We start from the raw sequence: 17777 nt of genomic DNA, 5'->3' as shown, positions 1-17777 counted from the left end.
TTGTGAGGCCCCAGCAGTAGTTATCAGCATATGCTTGCTGATAATGGCTCAGTAGCGGTCTGACAGCTTTGCTGTACCACCAGGTTTTTGTGTAGGATCAGTTATCATAATATGTAGTCACTAATAATAGTGAGTTGTTAATATGACTTTAAGAGGGAACAGAGCTTAAACTGCTGTTTGTTTTGTTGGTTTGTGTTTTTTTTTGTAGATTAGCCTCTATTCCTGCAAAGAAGCAAGGGCCTCTGTGATTAATTCCCAATGCAGTTTTGATTCAGATTTATGATTTGAATTGCTGAAGATGTCTTCGGGCCTTACAGAGGAACAAAAGAAAAGAATCGAAGAGAACCGCCAGAAGGCCTTGGCTAGGAGAGCAGAAAGGGTAGCAGCCCAGAGAGGTGGGCAGGTGGGGGTGAAGGAACAGAGTTCAGGCCATCAGAGAAACTTGAAGGAAGAAAATGATCATGTCCGGTTCGTTAGGCAGCATCAAAAGAATCCACACAGTCTTGTGGAGCAGAAGAGCTGTCTTCAGAAGGATTATAGTCATTACACTGCAAACCAACAGATGGCTGGCTCACATAGAGAGCAGCAAAAGAATTGTTCAGAGGTCTCGGAACAAGCAAGTGGCATTAAGCAGTTCCCTACAAACATCTCAAATTCTCTAAGCTATTCCCATAAACACTTGGATGCTGGTGGTCAGGAACACAGACAAGCTTTAATTAATCTTGGAACATTCCAGCAGCCCAAATGCTACTCTGCTTTCAAAAACCCTACAGAGCCAACTTATCCTAGATTAATTGATAACAGGCACCCTGATGGTAGTAAAGATTTACAAAGTCAGAACGAATCTGCTGTAAAATGTGTTTTGCCACCAAGCAGTGCTACGCCAAGCAGTTTGGAAATGCTGATAAACTCGAGCGGGGCAACTGACAGAGAAGGGGGAGCTGGTGCCTCTCAGGCCACTGGTAGGATTCAGAAGCTGATCAGCTCTCCTGGTTCGGGCTCCACCATTGAAGCTGCCTCTTGCAAGAAAGCAAATAGCATTACAAAAGGAAAATGTGTGAAGTACGGGGAAGACCGATTCCAGGTTGAAATAGGGTATAATGCTGAACTCATAGCTGTGTTTAAGACAATACCAAGCAAAAACTATGGTAAGAATTAATTGTTTGCTCAGATCTGTGTTTTATGTTGGATCGAAGTTTCAGCATCTACTGGAAATGTTGTTGCTCTCTGCTTTTAGAAGTGCAGCTATTGCTGTGGTGGAGTATGTGATACTAATGGGGGATTGGAAAAGTAAAGACAGCTGAAAAATTCTGGGCACAAAGAGTGCGAACTTGGATTTAGCCAAGGAATCAGAAGCCCTGCTTTATGAGCAGTGATTTGCAAAGTTTAGTGATGGCAGCTGTTGGCGTCTTTCGGGAGTGAAGGAAGAGAAGTTATTCATAAACAGGTGTGGGAAAATGGGTCACTTCAGCTATAATTTGGAGTTGATGAGCTGATTCTGTGAACTGAGAGCAGTGGAATCTCTGTCTTGCACCTTGTTTCTGATCTTTTCTCTCTGCCTTTATTTGTTATGTTCTTTTCTTTCCCCTCCATGAGTTGCTGCGCTCTATGAATGGCTGCTGAATTACTCTTCTTGTAGCAGTGATGTGCCCTATGGCTTTTTTGGTGTCACGTAGCTGTGAACTTGGGCATTCTATTTTTCAGATGTGTATCAAACAGTTTGCATGAGTAGATTACATTTTCTTCTACCTTGTATCAACGTTTCACGCCAGTGCTTGTTTCTACCCCAAATGATTCATATTCTGCCCTGCTTTAGATCCTGCTCTGAAAAAATGGAATTTCGGACTGGAAGACTACAGCTGTTTCAGTAAGTAAATGGATTACTGAATGATAAAATAGATTCCAAATTTTTACCCCCCTCCCCCTGCTTTCCATCATTATTACTGAGCTTTGTTATTGACTGGAGTAAGAAAAGTAGTGCTACTCAGACATTATACCCATCTTTTCTATATCTAGCTCATACTTTTTTTAACTAATTAATTATAAATAATCTTTCACACGGTCTAAATGCTAAGCACAGGTTTAACTTTTTCTGCTGTTGCTGATTTTTTTCAGCAATGAACAAGCCTGATCATAGGAAAAATATCTGCTCTGCAGGTAATTCACGTAAATCTGGACTGAGAACAGAGTGTGTTCCACTGCCTAATGCTTAATTTCTATGTCTGATCATGCGTTTTCTTTTGTGAACAACTTCTCTTTTTTAATTTGATCAGGAAGGGGAAAAAAGTGATTCTCTAAGGCTTTGAATAAGACTGAAAGACTGAAAATGGATCTACCTTTTTTGTTTTTTTTTGTGAAATAAGAAGGATGGTTTTTATCTTGTTTGTGTTTTTTTTTTCCCTGTCATTTTATTCTGGAAAGATTGAGAGATGATAGAAGCAAATGCTTCAGGTAAGCTTTTCAAAAGCATGTTGTGTTGAGGCAAGTGATAAATCACTATTGATTTCAGTGGGAACAGAATTAGGCCTGTGTTGAGCACTTTGAAAAACCTACAGTTGAGTGCTGGTATTTTAGCTTCCCATGTGGGTTGCCACACATCTATAATTTAAATGCTGCTGGTTTTCTTGAAGTGTATCAAGTACAGAGAAGAGCAGAGTCTCTGCACCAAGGAGCTTGCAAATGAAGAGGACAGTTTTTAGAAATCAGATATTTTTTTTCCCCTTAAAACTATCAAATACATGAGTTCTCTGTGTAAAATACCTGTTGACAAGTGAAGACAATATGTGATCAACACTGGACAATAGTATCACAGGAAGAAATATCCTGAGAAACGGGAACTGACTTTAAAGTGCCTTAGTTTGAAGTTTTCTAAGTGTAAAATAATGGCTTTAAAACTTCACACAGTTAATTTTGAAGTTCCAAGGAATCTTGTCCTGTATTACATTTTTTCCCCTGTACTATAAATTCAACACCCAGCAAAGCCTAGAAACAGATATTGAAATAAAATAGTAAAGTATTTGTGGGTTTTTTTTCCCCCACTTTCAGTATTATTTGTGGAAGTGAGATGTAACTGGGCAGGGCTAAACCAGTAGCATCTAAAGAACCCCTTGGGTGGTGCCTAAATCGGTTGTTCTGCTTTAGTCTTCTACTTTATAAATTGCTTTCACTGGATGCTTTTGAACTTTGGCATAGAAACCTCAGATGCTTGGGTTTATTCTGGAAGTCACTTACTTTAAAATAAAGTTGGATGCAGACCACATGGCTTATTTATTAACTGGTTAGGAAGAAAGTGCCTGATTATTTGCTTTTTTTCCCCCTCCCTTTTCTTGCCTTTTCAAGTCATAACTACCGACCTTACGTTGTGTATGTAATTTTTTTGCATAACAGTAAATTAGACTACTTAAAAAGAATCGTAGTGGGTCATGATGTTCAACTTGATGCTCAAAGGACTGGATTCCCTTGAATTTAGTCTAAACAGCCACTGGATAGGGGAGCTTGCCTCTCTCTCCAATTACATGGAGGCAGAATATGCTTAGTGTTTCCCTGCTCTTGAGTCTATTGGACTCTGAAGATGTTTATGAATCTTAGTGTTACTGTACCTATGAGTTAGAGTCTTGGGGAAGATCATCACTATTTTGGTGATGAATAAATACAAGAAAAAATGGTTCTTGTTCCTTAACCATCACTCTTCAGCTATAATAATAAAGAAAATACATGGATGTAGATTGGCAGAGGGGCACAAGGAAAAGTCAGACATTATTAGGGTGGATAGCTGTGGTCTCAGGCTAACAGCTGTAAAATACTATGTCCCTTCTCTCCCCATGCTGTGGCATCATGACAGAGGTGCTTGCTAGTGATTAGTAAGATAGTAATACCGATGGCTCGGGGGAGGTACAAATCTTAACAGTAAGACACAGCAGAATTAAGGATAATGGATTTAAATAGTAAAAAAGGGGATTTAGAGTTTTGGACTAAATTCTTTCCTGATATCATTCTTACAGTCCTGTGACTATACAGCACTCCCCCTAGGTTAGATTGCATATCAGACATTGATGTGAGGCACAAGGCATGAATTTTTAGATCTTTCTCCCTTGCTGTTTGCAGAAGCACCTTCCTATCTCTACAGGCACATGCTGTTGATCACTGTGCCCCTGTCCCTCTGAGTTTGGAAATGATAATGCTGTATGACTGGGTGCAATTTACTGCTGAATGTGGGTTCTGCAGATTGCTTCCCCTTGTCTAATGAGCCATATTTTGGGATTGCTGACAGGGAGCCTAATGCAGTGACAATGCTGGACAGGCCCTTGTTCACCTATTGTGACATGTTCCCTCTGCCCCTGCTATATTTTTTCTGGAAAATCCCACCAACCTGCTCCTCCAGGCCATCAGTTTCTCTATTATTTGTCCCTGGGAGTGAAAGAAGGGAATCATCTTTCCTGTTAAACTTCAAGGTACATGGCTTGCTTGTCATCCTCTTGTCCTTTCTCTTCTCAAAGCATTACATGCATCTTCATTAGCTATATTCTTTGGTTTTAATTCTTTCCTCTGTATCTTATGCTTTTCTCCTTAGTGGAAGCAGCAAATCGACTTCCGTCAGTAATTCTGGCACCGCTGGAAGGGGAAAATGCAGTTGGCTTGGCATCAGCCTCTCTTTGTGTTGGCAGAAGGGCTGATGTGAATTCCCTCTTGAAGATGTGTAAGGACTGGAAGAAACCCTCGGCCCTTGTCAAAGGGAAGTGTGTACTGATCTCTCGCTTGCGGTTTGAGGTTGATATTGGGTACTCTGCAGAAGTGATTGGAATGTTCAAACAGATGAATTCCAGAAATTATGGTGAGTCTCTGGTTGTTTCTGCTTTATTCTAATGAGGTTGTTGGGGCTGCTCTTGGAGTGCTGTGAATGCTTCAGAGGAGAGAGATTGTGAAGCTACATCCTGCTGAAAAAGTATGAGAGGATGTGCTTTGGAGAAGGTATCGAGAGCTTCTGTAGTTTGGTACAGCGTTGTATCTGTGTTCTGTGCTTTATTCTGTGCTGGAGCATGTCTTCTGGGCTGTTAGCCAAGGTGATATTTCAGGTCTCAGCATGATTACATTTACTGTTGAGATGGGATGTGCTGATAATTTTCCAGCAGTATGGAGAACACGCATAAGTCTTTATCAAATACAGCTGGGCATTCTCATATTTCTTCTGCTTTATTGTGGTGTATAATGGCTGCAACTGCCTGAGTAGATTGAGTTTACTAGCAGCTCTACTGATGTTTTTGAGGCAAGTGGGACTATAGAGCACTTCCTAAATTGGCATTAAGATTTCAATGGGGAATATCACATTTTCTCACATGTAATGTGAGAAAATGAGGCACAGAGTGATGAGGTGACCTGTGCATTGTCACAGCAGGCCAGTTGCCACATGGGGAACAAATCCTGGAGCTCTTGTTCTTTGGGCAGGATTCCACCTGGCTCATTGTGTCTTCAGCTGACTCTGAATTCACTCTGCTTTCCATGGACATTGTAGATAGATGCTTCCCATTGAACCTGACAGACAGGTCCTGGTATTCATGCTACATTTTGGGTACTGATGAATTTCTTCTGTACCTTCCTGAGCGTATCTGTAGGGTGTAGAGGGACAACTTAAAGCTGTTGTGTTACTGACTGAAGTCAGAGCTTGTTGGTTAACAAATAGGAACCTTCATGCACATTCTTCAACTGTTCTTGCAGTGAAGAGAAGGTGGTTGCCAAAATCCTGGGACAAGTGGGTTCCTTATAATGGGTCACTAGGGGAGCTGACCTTGTCTTGCTCTGGTGCTTTCACAACTTCTGTATGTGTGCTCATAGTTTTAAGTCTTCTTTAAACTGTTTCCTTAACATGAAAACAAATAGAGGAAAACTGAACAAAGTAAGAATTCTTATAAAGCACTTCTGAAATGCAGAGGATGTGGCTGGATAGCCATATTCTTATAGACAGATTTCAGTCTTCCAATGAACACTGTCATAAGTTTCTTTCTCAACTGTTGCAGATAAGAACACCAGAAAGTGGAATTTCCTTCTGGAGGACTATCCCAAACTAAGTGAGTAGCTCTGTTTTCCTGTTTTCTGGGAGGCAAATGAATTCAATTTTCATTTCTCAGGCTAAGCCTTCTCATTCTGGGCAGATAAGTTGCTAATGAACCATGAAGCAGGTGTCTTCCTCTTTTGTCAGACATTTACACTGTTTGCCCAGACTGAACTTTATATACATGTACTTTTCATGTCCGTTCTTTGTGGGCTTAACAGGAGAGTGATTCTATTTTGTCAGGTTCTGCACTGAGTTTCTGTGCCATTGCTTAGAGCACATGACTGTATTTACTGTCACAAAGTTATTTTATTGCTTATAACTTCCAGCAGTGCTACTTGAAGGAAGGAGTTGTGGGAGAATGGATTCCTCTGTTCCCACTTGGTGAATTTGAAGATGTTGGCACAGTGGCTGCCACAGCTTCCTGTCTTTACAAAAATTCTGTCTTACTGACTCTCTTGCGTTGTGCTCTCTTACCCTCAGTGCCAGTCCACCTTGCTCCCTTCCCCTCAGGTAGTTGTAGACAGCAATAATGTCTCCTCTGAGCCTCCTCTTCTCCAGGCTAAGCAATCCCAGCTCCCTCAGCCTCTCCTCACAGGGCTTGTGCTCCAAACCCCTCCCCAGGTTTTTTGCCCTTCTCTGGACACGTTCCAGGAACTCAAAATCCTTCCTAAACTGAGGGGCCCAGAACTGGACACAGTACTCAAGGTGTGGCCTAACCAGTGCTGAGTACAGGGTCAGAATGACCTCCCTGCTCCTGCTGGCCACACTGTTCCTGATACAGGCAGGGATGCCACTGGCCTTCTTGGTCACCTGGGCACACTGCTGGCTCATGTTCAGCCTACTATCAGCCAGCACCCCTAGGTTGCTCTCTGCCTGGCTGCTCTCCAGCCACTCTGACCCCAGCCTGTAGCACTGCATGGGGTTGTTGTGGCCAATGTGCAGAACCCGGCACTTGGATGTGTTAAATCTCATGCTGTTGGACTCTGCCCATCTGTCCAGCCTGTCAAGGTCCCTCTGCAGATCTCTCCTGCCCTCTAACAGATCCACACCTGCCTCCAGCTTGGTGTCATCTGCAAACTTACTGATGATGGACTCAATACCCTAATCCAGAAAGCACATTTAATGGAGTGCCTCTGATGTTGCATGTCTTAATAACATTGGTAATGGTTGTAGGGCTGAAAGCCATGTGGCCATGTGGAAATGCCAGATCTTGAAAACAAGCTTGCGTGTCTCGGTGGAGACTATTGTGAAACCATGGGCTTGGGATGTTGACAGGGCCAAATTTTGGTGATGGTCTTTCACAACTTGCTGAAAGGCCATTTCATATGTTGCAAAGGGCCTGACCCTGTAGCAAGTGCTAGGCAGTCTGCACAGAAACGATTTATGTCAGTCTCTCGGCTGTGCTGGTGGGCAGTTGTGTACATCACATGAAGTATTAGAGTATGGTAGATTTAAGGGGGGGGGTGGAATTCCATAAATTTTCTTTCAGAGTGTAATTTATGAGGGCATTTAAGGCTTCTAGCACGTGCCTTTTTGAAGAGGACCGTTTGTTTTGTGCCTGTTCATCTACCTACGTCAAAACAGAAAAAATGGAAAGCATTTCAAAAGGCTGCTTGCCATTTCCAGCAGAGATACCCGTTAGCTGGGAACTGTTTGTGGAGGTTAATATCTCTTTGCCTAGATGCTCAGTCATCTTTGTATAAAGGTCACTTCAGTAAAAGATGTCTTTTGGATGAATCATGCCGGTGGCAGATATATCTTAATCAACTCTCCCAGCTCATGTAAAGAACAATAGCAACAGAATTATCAGTGAGCAAATTGTAGCAATTATACTAACACATAACTCGGTCTGTGAGTGTAATAGCAAGCTTGTGCTGTACTTTGGGTGGAGAGAGTTCCTGTGATTGAAGAAGTATAAATTAAAACTGAAGAGTTTGAAAAAAGTTTGGTCATTACCCAACCACAAATGGAAATCTGTTCATATGTATATTTCTTGGAATGGCTTTTCCCCTTCATGTGGCAGGGGTCCATCCTGCTGCTTTCCTCTTGGAGATAACTGAAATATAAATGCCTCACTGAATTCTGGAGATGGGTTTACTGCTGGTAGAGTGAATTCTTACTTCAGCTCTTTTGCAAACAGAGTTAGAACAGAATATAGAATAGAATAGAACAGAATAGAATGAACCAGACTGGAAGAGACCTTTGAGATCATCGTGTCCAACCTGCCATTCAACACTATCCAATCGACTAACCCATGGCAACAAGCGCCCCATCAAGTCTCTTCCTAAACACCTCCAGTGATGGTGGAGTTGGTCTGTATCTTCCTGACTTCATAAACAAACCAGCTACTAAATAATTTAAAAAATAAGAATAAAAAGCTGCTTTCTGCAATAAGAATCTGTGCACAAGCATTTGTGTTCATAGTACAGTGGTATCTTCTGGTTTTGGTGATTAAGCATGTTTTTCTGATCCCAGCTCACTGTATGTTTTGAACTGGTACCTGTTTTCATAGAAATTCACTGTTGGATTAAAAAGAAACACTTTTATCTTTTTGGGGGGTTGGGATAGAGATGCTGCTGGAGGGAACTGAAATGAGGTTGTCTAGCAGGACAGTTGCTCTGATGCTTTGCTGCTTGTGATGCATTAGTAGCAATCATCTCTGAGTGAAGGCACTGGGCATTCAGGTTTTTGTAACTGAGTCTGAGTATGAGGGGAGGGGTTGCGGTTCATCGTATGATTCTGAAATAGACTTGAGGAAAAAGGCCAGGCCAACACCTGTGCATGAGGGAGTGATTTCTTGAGCTGTTTCACGACAGGAAATAATCTTGTTGATGAGGCCAAGGGTTAGGGCTTGATGCCCATAGTGTAAGTTGTGTGTATGTTGCCCCTTCTGATAATAAACTACTCTGTTCTTTGCAGTGGAAATGTTACAGAGCCTTGTGTCAGTAGAAGTAGAGCCGCTGCCTGAGGCAGTAATTCAAACCTTTGCTGCTCAAATACAGAGATCTGCGTCACAGACAGACACTCCTGATGCTGACCTTTCAGTTGTGGACTCCAAAATTGTGTCAAGCCTTATGCCTTTTCAGCGGGAAGGTGTGAAGTATGTCCCTTATGCATGCCGTTAAGAGCTGGTCCTTGACTGGAATTGTGTACTTTATATTGATGCCCAGGCTGCATTCTTTTGGGGGTGGGAGGGTGTTTTTCTTTGAGTGACACATCTGTTTCTAGCTAGAATTCCTCATCATGAGTCAGAAGGAAAGTAGCATTTTGCTGGTCTCATAAAACTGTTCAAATGATACATCTCTGATCTCCCTCTTGTGATTCAGTAAGTGCCACATTGTCATATGATTATTTTTATTTTGTAAGGTCATATTCTTTTCCTCCCTAAGTAGATCTCTTTTGTTGTTGTTGTTTTTAAAATATTAGCTACACATGGGAAAGCTCCAGGAAGTGGGATCTGTGCCCTGAAAGATTTGGAAATTAATAATTATACATCAACTTATAAATGGCACTGTCCCCATGGTTGTTAGTTGTTGACCTCATGGTACAATCCAGGGATGTCTGTAGTTAGTGGTGTTAAAGTGACGTTGTTATTAAGTGATACTTTCTTAGCCCAGCCAAGATGAATGCCTGGGACAGCATGTGATCATGGAAAGAATGTGCTTTAAGTAATCATAAGATAGAATAGAATAGAATAGACCAGGTTGGAAGAGACCTTCAAGATCATTGCATCCAACCTATCATCCAACCCACCTAATCAACTAAACCGTGGCACCAAGCCAGTCTCTTCCTAAACACCTCCAATGATGGTGACTCCACCACCTCCCCGGGCAGCTCATTCCAATGGGCAATCACTCTCTCTGTGTAGAGGTTCTTCCTAGCCTCCAGCCTAAACCTCCCCTGGTGCAGCTTGAGACTGTGTCCTCTTGTTCTGGTGCTGGTTGCCTGGGAGAAGAGACCAACCTCTGCCTGTCTACAATCTACAATATTGGGACTACTCCTCATATGAAATCAGTCCCTAGGGACTGGGCTGAACCACTCTGTTCAGGAGGTTCCAGGCATTGAGAGATTTGTGAGTAGTGCTCACTTGTGTTAAGATTAAGGGAGAAGTTCAAGGTTTACTGAAGAATCCAGATCACTTCCAAGTGATCCACGTTATCGGTTTGGTGATGAGTTGTGCTCATCTTGGCTGTCAGAACAGACAGTAACCACTCTTACTTATTTGCATTCTCTGTTTCCCCCAGTTTTGCAATTTTAAGAAATGGACGTTTACTTCTGGCGGATGACATGGGCTTGGGCAAGACCATCCAGGCAATCTGCATTGCTGCCTACTACCGAAAGGAATGGCCCTTGCTGGTGGTGACTCCTTCTTCTGTGAGGTTCACGTGGGCAGAGGTACCGTGAGCTTGAGTGTGTGCAGGTTGCCACTGGAGCGCACGTGTGACGGCTGTGCTGTGTTGCGCTCTGGACAAGTTACAGTGTAAAAAGGATGTATGTTAAGGGGAAGAAACTACACGTTGTACTCATTCGGAAACTTGATGGGGGGAAGTTGCTTGGCATTGGCTGCCTGCTGTATGCCTGTTTTCTTTTATTGACAAATTTTCCTTTTGTGTGGTCCAGGTGATGTGTTGGAAACAGGGAGATTAGTATGTTAGTATCACCAAGGTTGGAAGAGACCTCAAAGATCAAGTCCAACCTGTCACCACAGACCTCATGACTAGACCATGGCACCAAGTGCCACGTCCAATCCCCTCTTGAACACCTCCAGGGACAGTGACCTCACCACCTCCCTGGGCAGCCCATTCCAATGACGGAACAACTCTCTCAGTGAAGAACTTTCTCCTCACCTCGAGCCTAAACTTCCCCTGGTGCAGCTTGAGACTGTGTCCTCTTGTTCTGGTGCTGGTTGCCTGGGAGAAATGTCTCCTCTGACCCTCTGTTAAGGTTGTTCCTGCATGTGAACTGGCTCCAGGGGGTGTGTTTTACTTACCTATGTCAAAGACAGTAGTTAATTGCGTTCAAGCAATTATCTTTTGTATTCAAGCCCTTCATGGCAATATTTGTCAATCTCTTGGCTGGAATAGAAGCCCAGATGCTGGGATTCTCCACTCTGTTCAAGCAGCCCCATAATCGTCATCATTAAATGTCAATATACATCTTCTGGCCTATCCACTGTGTGCTGCTGACTCTTCCAAGTCCTTTATTGATGTTGCTTAGAACACCAGGAGAGTTGGTATGGATGGGAAATGTATCTTGAAATGAGTCACTGCTGTGGCTTGAACAGAGGCTGTTTGCTACAGGCTAATGAAATATTCACTGTGGAAAAAAAAGGTGTGCCAGAGACTTTAGGTCAATAATTTCATACCTGAACAGGAAGGGGTGGGAGTTCAGCTTTCCCTGGAACATTGCATTGATGAGAAGTGTATTGATTGAGATTTGCTGACTTTGTGCAGTAACCAGTTTGCTAGAGCATCTTGTGTTTTGTCATACCCATAGTGCAATAAAATGTTAGATGATTAGAAAGGTATTTACTGAACAAGAGAGTGAGATTCGTTGTGTTTGGTATTTTAAAGGCCTGTAGACCTCTGGGTCAACAGCTAATCTGAATCTGCAGCTTCTGTGGGATACCTGTTGGGAACAATTTGGGGCCTGATTTCCTGAATTGCTGGGCACCTACAGCTAAACTCCTACATCTTGCTTCAAGAGATTTAAACAATATGAAGAGGGTTTTTTGGGGTTTGTGGTTTTGTTGTTGTTGGTTGATTTTTGGGGGTATTTTTTGTGGTTTTGGTTTTGTTCTTGTTTAGTTTTTTCTTACCTTTGAGTGCTTAATTTCATTTTCCTTCTTTTACTCCCCACTCTTCAGGAGGCTTGTTGTGGGAGATGTTTTGTTAGGACATTTGCTTTAGAAAGATCTCTGTTGCTTTGTGGGTATGTGAAGGATGCAGGTCAAAGAAAAATGTGCTTCAGAAAGTGATACAAGGTGGAATTTATTATGGCCTGTAATCTGCTCAGTTCGTTCTTGCACAGATGTGTTTTACTGTAATGGTAGAAGCTTTTATAGTGTCTCTGGAGCCGAACTGACAGATACTGTCTTCGTCTTAGAGCTGTCAGTGTTTTATTTTGGCTTTCTGGGCTCAGGCCAGTGAGTGCCTTCATATTCAAGGTGCCATAGGAATCTAGCAGGAAGATGTGAAGTACTCTTGGGTGAGAAGTACTGCAGTTGTATGCATTTGGAGTTTGGCATTGTAACTTAATTAACGGTCAGAGCCGTTTCAAAGCGCTTCTTGTAGACACAGTTCAGCATCAAGTGAGAAATACAGAACCACTCTTACAGTCTGAATTAGTCACATGCCCCTCATAAAAGGAGAGGGCAGTACAGCTAGGAGTTTTCACATACTTTCCCATTGCTGCTGCCTTTGACTTGGTTGGGATCTAACCTTGATCATGTGTTCGCCCATTTTGGTTGTAATACTTACTGTAAGTGGTGAAGGATAATTAATTGTTAGTTTCTCACATTTAAGTCCTGGCTGCTGCATGTGGTTGCTGAAGAGAGGACAGGAGTGACAATTGGGGGATTTCCACAAGTGAAGTGCCTAGGAGCAGAGATTCTATATCTCATCCCCACTTGGGTGCACTTGGGATCAGATCCTGACTGCTAAAGCCCCAGTTAGTTCTCTGCAGAGCAACATCAGCAGAACTCAAATGTTGCAGGGAGTTTGATGTCATTGGGGATACAATTACAAGGGAAATAAATGGTGGGTGCTCAGTAGCTAACAGATGGGTTTGGGGGAGGATATCTTGCTCTGGTGTGTGGAGCATTTCAAGAGGTTGATTTGAATGACTATCACCACATGTATTTCAGCTGCTGTCATAGAGCAGCTGGTGTGTTGTCAACTTGATCTTTTCATTTTGTTTGTTTGAAGTTGTTTTTTTTTAAATAGTTTAAGAAGGGGGATGCTGAAAGGGTTTTTGTTGATCTGGATGGGTTGTACTTCATCCTCACTATGGAGTAAGCATTACTGTAATGAGAGGTCTTTCTGCTTAGAAATTGGAGTTTCATAACCTCAAGTCTTCTGTTGAATAGGAAAGCTAAATTTCCCTGTCAGTGGTAGTCACTGCATTCTCTGGCTCTGAGCATAGCAGGTAACATTGTCATGAGGTTATGCACATTTCTACTACACATGAGAGGGCTTTTTCAGTAAGAAGCAAGAATAGAGCATGTTTGAGCCTTCCTAGCTGTAGAAGGTAAATTTGGCCTTTTAGCCTAATTTCTGATCTTCATGTTCCTGTTACTTGGGTTGCTGCTTTAGGAAGGTTAGTCAGTCTTACTGTGCTCCTAGCTGATTTCTATTGGCAGGTGGGATGGCTTCTCGTTCTTGCTTTATTTCATGAGGATGCTCATGAAGTTCTTTGGGATCCCAACAGAGGACATAAACACCAGAATGCAATTAATTGCTTTCCTCTTCCTCCAGGCATTTCACAGATGGCTTCCATCCTTGAGTCCAGGTAGCACCAATGTCATAGTGACTGGCAAGGACAACCTAACAGCAAGCTTGATCAACATTGTCAGCTTTGATCTCCTCAGCAAGATGGACAAGCAGCTTAAGAACACTTTCCAAGTAGTTATTATTGTAAGTGGTACACTAGAATGTCAGAATTATTTATATGCTGCAAATGGGGTAACCTTAGTGTTTTACAGCAGAGAAGTGTGAAGTGGGCCTTATTTAGGACTGAAACTACCTTGCAGTTGTGGCTGTGGTTACAGCTGTCGTCTTGAGTAGAAGCAGGACATTTCTCTGAAACCTAGTAGAGTTTAATTCCCTTTTCATTCCTGAGGCTGTGTTTTCTCTTTTACTGATTAAGGTACCTCTGATTTCATTGTGGTTTGGCATGTCTGCTGGAGAGAAAGGTGTTTAATGTGGTGTGTCAATACAATAGTCTTCAAATTGTGTATTTTTAAGGAGGCATTGGACTTCAGGATGATGTTACTGTTTATCCAGTAAACCAGATAACCTCTAACATCGAGTATGTGGATAAAGCACAAAGAAATCTGCCTTTGCTTGTGTTCCACTGATAATCTGCATTAAGCCTTCTTTGATGACTTGTATTTTTATTTTTTTTTAATAAATTACTTCAAAATCCATTTTTAACCTTTTACACAGGCATGGTAAAAGGCATTTGCCTGGGCTTTGGTTACTCAAAATTCAAAATGTCTAGTGTTTCATAATCAGCTTGGATCAAGAGAGGCCAAAAGTACATATATAACTTACTAAGACTGTTTGATGTTCTCAGTCTAGTGTTCAGAGCACATATGCACTTGTCCCTAAGATCATGACAATTACAACATAATAATACTTTTGTTTCTCAGCATCAGATGGGAATGTGGGAATAGATGGAGTTCTTTAGAGACCAAACTATTTTTCTCCTCTTCCCACTCTCTGACAAGACATTCTGTCATGGTGGAAATGCAGATTGCTACTTTTGTGTGCTTGGAGTTGAAGGGACTTAGGCATTGACTTGACTTAGACTTGAGCAAGGAGCTCCTGGACATGCTGGCACACAAAAAGAAACTCTACAAGGAGTGGAAGAAAGGACAGCTGGAATGGGGGACATATCAGGAAGCTGCCCGAGCAGCAAGAGACCCGGTTAGAAAAGCTAAAGCTCAGTTAGAATCAAATCTAGCCAGGGACATCAAGGGGAACAGTAAAAATTTCTATGGGTATATTAATGGTAAAAAGAAGACTAAGGAAGGTGTGGGCCCCCTTAGAAAGGAAACAGGTGATCTGGTGACAAGTGGCATGGAAAAGGCTGAGGTTCTCAATGACTTCTTCTCAATGACCTCAGTCTTCACTGGCAAGGGCTCCAGCCACACTCCCAGGATAATGGAAGGTAAGGGCAGGGACTGGAAGAAGGAGTGAGTGAAAATCAGGTTCATGACCATCTGAAGAACCTGAAAGTGTTCAAGTCCATGGGACTCAATGGGATATACCCACGGGTGCTGAGGGAACTGGCGGATGAGTTTGCTAGGTTGCTCTCCATCACATTCCAAAAGCCGTGGCAGTCTGGGGAGGTCCCCACTGACTGGAAAAGGGGAAACATAACTCCCATTTTCAAGACAGGCTGGTGTGGTGGGCCTGTGACAACCTCATGAGTTTCAACAAGACCAAGTGCAAGGTCCTGCATCTGAGTTGGGGCAATCCCAGGCACTGATAGAGGCTGGGCAGTGACTAGCTCAAGAGCAGCCCTGAAAAAAAGGACCTGGGGGTGCTGGTGGATGAGGAGCTCGACATGAGCCAACAGTGTGCACTTGCAGCCCAGAAAACCAATCACATCCTGGGCTGCATCAGGAGAAGCATAGCCAGCAGGTCCAGGGAGGTGGTTCTCCTCCTCTATTCCACTCTTGTGAGACTGCACCTGGACTACTGCATCTGGTTCTGGAGCCTCTATTACAGAAAGGATCTGGATGTGCTGGAGCATGTCCAGAGGAGGGCCACAAGGATGATTAAAGTGCTGGAGCACCTCTTCTATGAGGACAGACTGAGGGAGTTGGGGCTATTCAGTCTGGAGAAGAGAAGGCTCTGAAGAGACCTAATTGTGGCCTTCCAGTATCTGAAGGGGGCCTACAAGAAAGCTGGTGAGGGACTTTTTAGGATGTCAGGTAGTGATAGGACTAGGGGGAAAAAATAAGAAATGGGTGGATTCAGATTGGATGTTAGGAAGAAGTTCTTCACCATAAGGGTGGTGAGACCTTGGAACAGGTTGCCCAGGGAGGTGGTGGAGGCCCCATCCCTGGAGGTTTTTGAGCCCAGGCTGGATGTGGCTCTGGGCAACCTGATCTAGTGTGAGGTGTCCCTGCCCATGGCAGGGGGGTTGGAACTGGATGATCCTTGAGGTCCCTTCCAACCCTAACAATTCTATAATTCTATTGATTAGGGCTACGGCCCTGGAACCTGTTACCAGCCCTGAACTGGCAAATGGTCTTTCTGTGTGCTTTTATGTTCAAATCTGGACCCTGTATTTTTTAAGAGATGAGAGTAGTCCTACTGCACGTTGAGCTTCCCTGCCTTTTCTTCCAATCTTTTGATGGCTGGGAACGCTAATGTGGCTTATTTGTTAATCAGGGGGAAGAAGGCTGTGCCTGAGAGGCTAAGCATTGATACTGTCTTTATATGCATGGTTGCTTGCTCATCCACACATGGAAAGATGAGAATGTATCCTTGGAAGGTGTCAATTACTACTTATGTTGAAGTTCTGCCTTGCTTCAGCAGTAGCGGTGACGCTTGTTTGGGGGTGATGTCTCAAGCAGGAGGTTGTTATCCACCTGGTGAGCCCTATCAGCAGAACAGTTGGATCCTAATTAGATTTCTTTTTTTCCCCTATAGTTTTTATTAACCTCTTACTTAGGGAACTGGCACTGTATAGGCCTTCTGTATTTGCTCTATTTAAAGGACATGTAGGGGCAAATGAGTACTGGTGATGGAAATAATGCTCCTCTTTCTTCTTCACTCTCCAGCCCCTTCTGCTCACTTATTTGTCAGCATTTGAGATTCATGGCCTTAAGGTTTGCTTTCTGTTCCATTTGCTTGCAGCTGCAGGTTTGAATGTAGGAAGCCTGCCTGCTACTCTCCATGTTGTCTTTTTGTTCAGAATTTGATGTGACTATCCTAGTGCTTGAATTATCCTCTGGGATGTCAGGCTTGTAATATTAGATAGCTGAGAATGCTAAGAATTTATGCTGTAGCCTACAGTTGGGACTGTGGGATCAGAACTGTCTTCACTTTCATGCTTGTTTTGTTTCAGGATGAATCTCATTTCCTGAAGAACATAAAAACTGCACGATGCCGAGTTGCCATGCCTCTGCTTAAGGTGCGTATCCTGGGTGCCAAACTGCCAGCAGCTAGGGTCAGGCTCCCAAAGCAGAGTTGCTCCATTTACCAGGTTTAGGAGCCAGCAGCTGAATGCAAGAGGAAATCCAGGTAACGTTGTAGATCCAAGAGCAAAAGTTGTATCTGGCTTAGCTACTTGTTTCCATACCCATGTTAGATGGTAATACCAAAGCTCCCTTGATCCAATTGTGACACTGCTGAGTTTTGTAGTGAGAATGTCAGAACTTAATGTAGGCACTCAGAGAATACAAAGAATATAGCAGTGTTAATGTAGCTTGCTTAATAGAAATAGTCATTATCAGTTACTGCTTGGCACACAAATAGCTGCTGTATATCAAAATGGCATTACCTAGATCCTGTCCTTTAGCTTTGATTTTCTATTACTGTAAGCTTCCAAAGTGTTTGTGTCGCTGGGGTTCGGGAATGTTCCTGCTGGTTAAATGTACAGAACTAGCAGGGAATGGCAGAATGTGAGGTTAGCAAGACAGGTGGCCCGCAGAAGGGAGGCAATGTTCAATTATGCAATAACAGAAGAAATGTAAATTTTAATGTCTGCCTGTTGTACTGGAATCAAAGAATCAAACTCTCCCTGGTAGCCTCTAGCACATTAAAGTTAGGAGCAGTTTCTAGACACTGCAGAGTGTGTACATTAGAACAAGGTAAATGCAGTTCCTCTTCAGCAATTACCAGCAAGTGTGTATAAAGAGAAGATGCGATCTGTGATGGCTTTAACAGCCAACTTTTATATGCAAGATTCTTAATGGCAAGCTGAAGGTGGTTGCCCTTGAATAACTTAATTGTTCTCTTTAAAGGCCTGCCTCTTGGCTTCTCTTGGCTTT

The 17777-nt window shown here is 42.9% G+C and overlaps 1 protein-coding gene across 1 annotated transcript in view; it reads left to right on the top strand.

Moving 5' to 3' along the window:
- The first annotated feature begins 212 nt into the window (after window positions 1-212).
- The window catches only part of SMARCAL1 (SWI/SNF related, matrix associated, actin dependent regulator of chromatin, subfamily a like 1), a 37603-nt gene continuing 20038 nt past the window's right edge, over window positions 213-17777 (top strand). Inside the window, exons 1-8 of the mRNA XM_009911181.2 lie at window positions 213-1148; window positions 1817-1867; window positions 4571-4831; window positions 6012-6062; window positions 8969-9149; window positions 10294-10444; window positions 13525-13683; window positions 16853-16918. Coding sequence (XP_009909483.2) covers window positions 299-1148; window positions 1817-1867; window positions 4571-4831; window positions 6012-6062; window positions 8969-9149; window positions 10294-10444; window positions 13525-13683; window positions 16853-16918 — 1770 coding nt within the window. The 5' untranslated portion in view covers window positions 213-298. The remainder of the gene's footprint in view (window positions 1149-1816; window positions 1868-4570; window positions 4832-6011; window positions 6063-8968; window positions 9150-10293; window positions 10445-13524; window positions 13684-16852; window positions 16919-17777) is intronic.

The sequence above is a fragment of the Dryobates pubescens genome, chromosome 2 (assembly GCF_014839835.1).
Source record: "Dryobates pubescens isolate bDryPub1 chromosome 2, bDryPub1.pri, whole genome shotgun sequence".
NCBI lineage: Eukaryota > Metazoa > Chordata > Aves > Piciformes > Picidae > Dryobates > Dryobates pubescens.
This window is presented reverse-complemented; position numbering and strand designations above follow the sequence as displayed.